This window comes from Kryptolebias marmoratus, linkage group LG7 (genome assembly GCF_001649575.2).
Source record: "Kryptolebias marmoratus isolate JLee-2015 linkage group LG7, ASM164957v2, whole genome shotgun sequence".
In the NCBI taxonomy this organism is placed as follows: Eukaryota; Metazoa; Chordata; class Actinopteri; order Cyprinodontiformes; family Rivulidae; genus Kryptolebias; species Kryptolebias marmoratus.
In genome coordinates this window covers 928,528-930,227 of record NC_051436.1, presented here as the reverse complement: position 1 = coordinate 930,227, position 1,700 = coordinate 928,528, and the positions used below count along the sequence as shown (strand labels likewise).

The 1,700-nt window shown below is 41.7% G+C and overlaps 2 protein-coding genes across 2 annotated transcripts in view; one reads left to right on the top strand and one right to left on the bottom strand.

The window, feature by feature from the left end:
• Positions 1–224, bottom strand: part of LOC108250202 (ceramide-1-phosphate transfer protein) — a gene marked incomplete at its 5' end in the record, with an annotated part of 2,640 nt that extends 2,416 nt beyond the window's left edge. Inside the window, 1 exon segment of the mRNA XM_025002478.2 lies at positions 59–224. Coding sequence (XP_024858246.1) covers positions 59–212 — 154 coding nt within the window.
• LOC112449858 overlaps positions 218–1,700 on the top strand; it is a 4,905-nt gene continuing 3,422 nt past the window's right edge. Inside the window, exons 1-2 of the mRNA XM_025002477.2 lie at positions 218–562; positions 810–871. The gene's annotated coding sequence lies outside the window, so the exon portion shown is untranslated. The remainder of the gene's footprint in view (positions 563–809; positions 872–1,700) is intronic.

The window sequence follows — 1,700 nt, the reverse complement described above, 5'->3', positions numbered from 1 at the left end:
GTTAGGGATGAAATCAGCTCCCGATGAGTTACAGCTTGTCCTGGTTTTCCTGGTCTCACCCCATGGTTTAGTCCAAACGCTGCTGGAGTTTGGAGTTCGGAGGATTTCCCATCAGCCTTCAGACGGTGTTTGAGTGACAGCTCTCGGATCAGCGTTACCTTTTCTCTCACCTTCTGGGAAAAGAAAGCCACCATCGCCCCGAGAGACTCCATGAAACTGAGGAGGAAAAGAGAAAAGGTGTCCTTCAGGCTGGATCAGGCAGAAGGTGGACGGTCTCTGCAGGGTCTCAGGGACGTCTTCAGGGGTGTCCTCAGACAGCTGTGGCCTACATGCTGGATGTGACAGAGCGTGATAGCTCCTAAGAAGTCATGGAGGGTTTGAGCATGCATAAAACCTGTGAGGTTTTATGCATGCCACAGGCCTCAGCAAGCTAAAGGTCAAAGGTCACGACAGAAGGGCTACCCAAAGACCGTCTCTGCTTTAAGACTTTTGGACACACAAACCCACTTTCTGCTTCAACTTTTGTTCACTTCTTCTGTTCCTGATTATCTGTTTTTAATTGGTAAGCCTGAACTCTGGAAATGCTTTTCAGTGTTTTTGCATTATTCGTAATTTTATCCCCGAGTCGCTCCTCTTTGCATACGAAGTGCATCAAGTTATATCTGTAACTTTGTGTACATCTGGGTCCGGTTCTGAACTCATGACACATAAGAACACTCATTTAAATCGTTGCCTATGTGAGATTAGGTTACATGTGAACAGCTCATTATTTCTGTTTCTGACACACCCTCTGAATTTTGTTCTGCCAGGACCCGACTCCAACAGTCCAACAGAAACGAATCAGAACGTTTGGAAGAAAACTGCTGACGAGGTTTGACTTCAGATTTATTTACAATTTGTCTTGTGCTAAAAGCAGAAACCTTCATTTTCTCCAACTTTTATTGAGTTTTTAATCAAAGCCAAGCCTTTTTCCTTTAAATTGTTATTATTAACACAATGACTTGGTATTTTTTTGTATAACGCCAAATTTCAGGGATTTATTATTCAGTAGTTTATGACGTGTGAAAAACTGAACTCTGTGTTTATTTTTGCTTCAAATGTGTTAAAATGTTTAAGTTTTTAGAGGAAAATCAAACAGCTAGCATGAACTGATCTATTCATTTTTCCTCTTGCATTATTAGTATGACTCTGTCACACCACACACCAGCGTCTGTCACTCCCTGACTGCCAAGTTAATGCGAGGCAGACAGAAACATACTAAAAAGTAAGCCTCGAACCAACAGTCACTACGCAAAAATTGTAAATTAAATCTTAAAGATTCTTGAATGATGAGCAGTGGAGAGCTCTGAAGGTCACAGATTTGAATCTTTACACATCTGCAAGGTTTTATGTAAGTTAGAAAAACCTTCCAGATTTAAAGAGAATGTTGTATTTTAAAATTAAACTTTAACTGAATCTGTGAAAGTTTAGGTGTACAAACCCTTCAATTTAAAGGGATAAGAGAGAAATCTAGTTTAGAGCTCCTAACAGGACCAGGTTTAGAGCTCCAACAGGACCGGGTTTAGAGCTCCAACAGGACCAGGTTAGAACTCCAACAGGATTGGGTTTAGAGCTCCAACAGGACCAGGTTAGAACTCCAACAGGACCAGGTTTAGAGCTCCAACAGGACCAGGTTTAGAGCTCCTAACAGGACCAGGTTT